The following is a 5336-nucleotide window of genomic DNA, read 5'->3' on the forward strand; positions in this document are numbered from 1 at the left end:
AATCCAAAAGTTTACCCAAACAAGGCCCCACTTGAAAACAAATTTCAAGTTATGTTTGGATGAGCTTCAAATTCGTGCTTTTAAATCAGGGGTGCAAATGGACCAGATCATGATCCGATCCTATTGGGTCGAATTTGGATAATCTCTGGTTAGATCTTTGGATCAAATTGGATTGGATCCTATAATCCAATCATAAATTGAATCAGATTCAGATCCCCCTATCCGATATGAGAAGATTCAATCCGATGTGTTATATATTTATAAATATAAATTTGTATAAAATACATATATATGCTATTTATTTATTTATATTGTATTTTTATAAATTTGTTATATTATTAATTTTTATAAAAACATGTATATATTTGGTGAAAATAATTGTATTTTTTCGTTTATTTCTTTATTTAAATTGGTACATTTTTGTTTTTTTTTCTATTAATAATTCAATATTTTTAAAGAAAATAAGCCAAATCAAATCAAACCCAAAGATCCGATAAAATTTAAATTCAGACCAAGTCATAATAGATCCAATCAGATAATCTAAAATGTCATACCAATTTCAAATCTGTTCCGATCCACTTACATCCCAAAGCACAAAGCACAAAGTTTTCAATTTTGTGCTTTGGGCTTTAAAAGTGTTATGGTTATGGTTTTAGTCTTTTAGATAACTATTGTTCCCAATATTTTCTTTAGAGAAGTACAAATACACACGATGCAGAATTCTGAATTCCAGCCCCCTTACTACTAGTCCTCTCCCCCTATAAACCACATCCTGCCCGTGAATTTGACATCAATAAATGGTCAGTATGCATTCCCCCAGTACTTTGGGGCTATAAAATTCTGATATGGGCTGATTGGTCATTCTCACTATTTTCTCTTGTTGGCTCATTCTTGTTACCCACAATCCAAAGCTAAAAAGGAGAAATTTATTCAAACAGAACTTTAATTCACATTTAGAACCTTGAGGAATTGAAATTTTCAAATATGGGAATCCAAGGCAAGAACCATAAACAAGCCTCTGCCCTTCATTAGACCATTAACATTAGAAAAGGAATAGACGTTTTGGAATCATCCCATCAACGCAAGTGCGGGACAAATTTAGAAATCTGTAAATTGTAATATTGGAAAGGGTAGAATAGTCAATCTATGGTAATGCGCGCAACGATTTGCACTGGCGGGAAGTCTAGAAACCCATGTTAATTGTTCAGGAGCGTTGAGAAATCCCCGCGAAATCCCAAAAAAAAAAAAAATTCAAAGCTTCGATGTGCGAATTCGCGGGTAAAAATTCAAAAATACTTTGCCTACCGCCAAAGTGGTCAAATACATATAAGGAGCCTCCCATTCCCTCCGTTTTCTCTGTCTATTCTGTATCCATTTCCTTCCCTCGCTATTCTTCCATCACTTCAAAAATTTCCTTCGAAGAGAGAAACTGAGAGAAGTGAACAATCGAAATGGGGAAATCCATCACTCCAGATGCCGTTTCCAGCATACTGGCAAACCCTTCTCCCGATTCTCCCTCTGATGTTGCGGAAACCATTGTTCAAGTCGTCGATCTCAAGCAAGTCGGCAACAGGTTTACGTAAGTGTTCCTTTGCATTCTCCTCGTTTATTGTCTGAATCATGCAATAATGTGATGTTTGTTCCGTTTTCTCTGTTTTGTCGAACTAGTGATGAAACGGTTCATGTGGGTTTCTGAATATTTGGTTATTTACATCTGCAGATTTATGGCTAGCGATGGAAGGACTAAGGTTAAGGCAATTCTTCCGTCCAACTTGTCAGCTGAGATCGAGTCGGGAAATATCCAGAACCTTGGGCTCATCCATATTCTTGATTACACCCTCAACGTCATTCCTAACAAATCTGAGAAGTATGATCTAGATCCTCATCTCAAACCCTTTGAAAGTGTTTTATTTGCTTAGGAACGTTCTGTTCCCTTGCCTAATACTTACAAATTTAGTTGGATCTAAACTGTTTCAGGTATTTGATTGTTACCAAATGTGAAGTTATTTCTCCTGCACTTGAAACTGAGATCCGTAGTGAGGTTAAAAAGGAAGAAGCTGGCATTATATTGAAACCAAAGGAAGAAATAGTGGTCAAATCGGAGATCGGAAGTGAAACAAAGAGAGAACAAACTGGCATCTTATTGAAGCCAAAGCAGGAAATAGTAGCCAAATCTGCTGCACAGATTCTGCATGAACAACATGGAAAGTGAGTAATTCCGTCTTTCTTCTATCCCCATTGCAATTGGCATAACATCCATACACGTGAATGCAAGTAATCGCTTTTATTTTGTGGCTTTGATCTTCAAGCACAGATTGGTTATCCGCTTTTCTTATCGAGTTTCTCTTGGTGATCTCTCTGGGGTGTTTTATTCCTTTGATTTTGCTCAAAATACAAGATGTTTTGATTCCATTTTGTTATGTTTCGCATAGATTTATATGGGCATTGATCTTCCTGTTTTCTTTGAAACTTCAGCATGGCTCCTACTGCGCGATTGGCCATGACACGAAGGATTCATCCTCTTGTTTCCTTGAATCCTTACCAAGGCAATTGGACTATTAAGGTTCGGGTTACGAATAAAGGCATCATGCGGACTTACAGAAATGCTAGAGGGGAAGGCTGCGTTTTCAACGTTGAGTTGACTGATGAAGATGTAAGCAACCTTTTTTCTAATTTTCTGTTTGTTAATGTCCTTCAAGTTGCTCAACTGAAATCGTTTTCTGTTGTTTCCACTCTTCTGTATGGGCTCTTGCCTCCTTCGACCTTTATGAATGCATATATAAGCTGGTAAATTTGCTTGTTTAACGCAGGGCACACAAATACAAGCAACAATGTTCAATGACGCTGCAAAGAAGTTCTTTGACAAGTTTGAATTGGGAAAGGTTTATTACATTTCCCGAGGTACTCTAAAGGTAGCTAACAAGCAGTTTAAGACGGTCGAAAATGATTACGAGATGACCTTGAATGAAAACTCTGAGGTGGAGGAAGCGGCCGGAGAGAAGGCTTTTGTTCCTGAAACAAAATTCAACTTTGTTCCAATTGATCAGCTAGGTCCCTATGTTAATGGGAAGGAATTCGTCGGTAAGCTCTTTTTGAATTCTTATGTACTGATTGAACATTTCTAGGATTCAACCTTTGAACTCCTTTGATTTATTTTTTGTTTTAATTATTCAGATATTATCGGGGTTGTCCAAGATGTTTCTCCAACCTTGAGTGTTCGAAGGAAGAGCAACAATGAAAATATCCCGAAGCGTGATATAACAATTGCTGATGAATCGTAAGTGAATATATTTTCCTGGTATTGGGTTTCTTTCAAGCTGACTCATGTTCTGAGAATCTGGAGTATTAAATTGCAGAAAGAAGACTGTTGTGGTATCTCTCTGGAATGAACTTGCTACCAATGTGGGGCAGGAATTGCTGGACATGGCGGAAACTTCTCCCATTGTAGCATTGAAAAGCCTTAAAGTTGGAGATTTCCAAGGTATATCATCAATACTCTGTGAGCTGTATTATAGAAAGTACCCTTATCTAGCAATTAAAAATTTAGCCTTATTAGATTTTTTCTGATTGTTTCTACAGGTGTTTCTTTATCATCTTTGAATAGAAGTGTCGTGCTTGTAAATCCAGATATACCAGAATCAAAGAAGCTGAAATCTTGGTGAGATATTGCACCTTATCTTGTTTGTTATTTTGAAATATCAGTACATCTCGCCCTTATACATCCTTTCTGCAACAGGTATGAATCTGAAGGTAAAGGGACTGCAATGGCTTCTGTTGGCTCAGGTCTGATCTCTGGTACAAAGAATGGAACGAGGTCTATGTATTCTGACAGAGTCTTCCTTTCGCATATTACCAGTAATCCATCCTTGGGTGAGGATGATAAGGTATGCATTGCAGGTTCTGAGGGACTTTAAGTTTTCTTTTTAACCTTAAGTTTAGTGATAAATTTCTTGGAAGTTTCAACCAAGTGGATTTCAACTCGGTTTGAACGACTCTTGCTTAGATTTGTTAAGTTTAGATATATTTGTCGGAGATGATGAACTTTGAATTGTTTTGTTCTGTGTAGCCTGCGTTTTTCAGCATAAAAGCTTATGTCAGTTTCGTCAAGCCTGATCAGCCAATGTGGTACCGGGCTTGTAAGACATGTAACAAGAAAGTGACTGAAGCTATTGGATCCGGGTATTGGTGTGAGGGATGTCAGAAGAACGATGAGGAATGCAGCTTGAGGTTGGAAAATTAAGCAATGATCTTGCCACACTATGGTGATCTATTGAGTTTGTATTTTAATGCTTTGTCTCTTCCTCTTGCAGATATATAATGGTAATGAAGGTGTCTGATCCAAGTGGGGAGGCTTGGCTTTCTGTTTTCAACGAACAAGCAGAGAAAATAATTGGATGTTCTGCGGATGAGCTTGATGGGATGAAATCACAGGTAAGATACTAATTGGTATTTGTATTTGTCTTTCTTTCTTCCAATGGTGACAAGGTTTGTTATTTGAATACTAGTTGATTTTTGGAAATTATTAATTTTAGAAGGTTTGATACAACATGCCGCTACCCGGATGGAATCATGTAGTGTAGACACCACCATGCATCTTTCACTTTCATTGTGGGATGTTAATGTTCAGACAGCACTTGTGGAGCTGAAGTGCTCTGTTTGATGTATTATGTGCAGACTATAGATTTGCAATGGGTTTATTCAATTTTCTTATTGGAACATTAGGGGTTTTAGGCTAGTGGTTGTGTTGTGCCCTTGCATGTGTAGCTGAACCCATATAGATGGGACAAGGCTTAGATGATGATAGCATGATAGTGCTATAGTGGTCAATCCTGCTGAGTACTCGTAATACTTCGGATTGTAATTCTTTTATTGAGTTGCTATGCTAAATATCAAGATTTAGTTATGTGAGGCTGTGTGCTAATATTTTTGGTTTTATTGTCAGATTGGAGAAGGGAATACATATCAATTAAAACTCAAAGAAGCTACATGGGTTCCCTATCTATTTCGAGTTAGTGTCACACAGAATGAATACATGAACGAGAAAAGACAAAGGATAACAGTTAAATATCATGCTCCTCTTGATTTTGCTGCTGAATCAAGATTTCTGTTGGAGGAGATTTCTAAGATGCAACAAGCGTCCTGAGTCTTGATTCTTGAATAGAAAATGGTTTTGGCTTCTTTGCATTCAAAAGTATGGCCTCTGCTATTTAATACTAACTCTTCCTGTCTGAGAAGATAGATGATCCTTTTCTGGGACCATCTGTCTGGGCCAAACTGAATTTGTAATAGCTCCATGTTTCTGCTGTAATATATGCTTCAACAGCTATTTCAGGCTA

The 5336-nt window shown here is 37.3% G+C and overlaps 1 protein-coding gene across 1 annotated transcript; it reads left to right on the forward strand.

Annotated features, from left to right (window-relative positions):
- The first annotated feature begins 1193 nt into the window (after positions 1-1193).
- On the forward strand, positions 1194-5336 carry LOC148854489 (replication protein A 70 kDa DNA-binding subunit B-like). Its single transcript, XM_088982135.1, has 12 exons — positions 1194-1579; positions 1721-1867; positions 1978-2208; positions 2476-2653; positions 2811-3081; positions 3175-3277; positions 3357-3481; positions 3580-3658; positions 3737-3884; positions 4067-4227; positions 4311-4431; positions 4943-5336. Exons 1-12 carry the CDS (start codon positions 1452-1454, stop codon positions 5141-5143), a joined length of 1893 nt encoding a protein of 630 aa, XP_088838261.1. The 5' UTR covers positions 1194-1451; the 3' UTR covers positions 5144-5336.

Source organism: Nelumbo lutea, chromosome 4, assembly GCF_056320005.1.
Source record: "Nelumbo lutea isolate HS-2025 chromosome 4, American lotus-T2T, whole genome shotgun sequence".
NCBI lineage: Eukaryota > Viridiplantae > Streptophyta > Magnoliopsida > Proteales > Nelumbonaceae > Nelumbo > Nelumbo lutea.

Coding starts and splice junctions, on each gene's coding strand:
- LOC148854489 (XM_088982135.1), top strand. CDS start 1,452: ATGGGGAAATCCATCACTCCAGATGCCGTTTCCAGCATACTGGCAAAC. Junction 1,580..1,720: donor CAAGTCGGCAACAGGTTTAC/GTAAGTGTTCCT, acceptor TTACATCTGCAG/ATTTATGGCTAGCGATGGAA. Junction 3,082..3,174: donor TAATGGGAAGGAATTCGTCG/GTAAGCTCTTTT, acceptor TTAATTATTCAG/ATATTATCGGGGTTGTCCAA.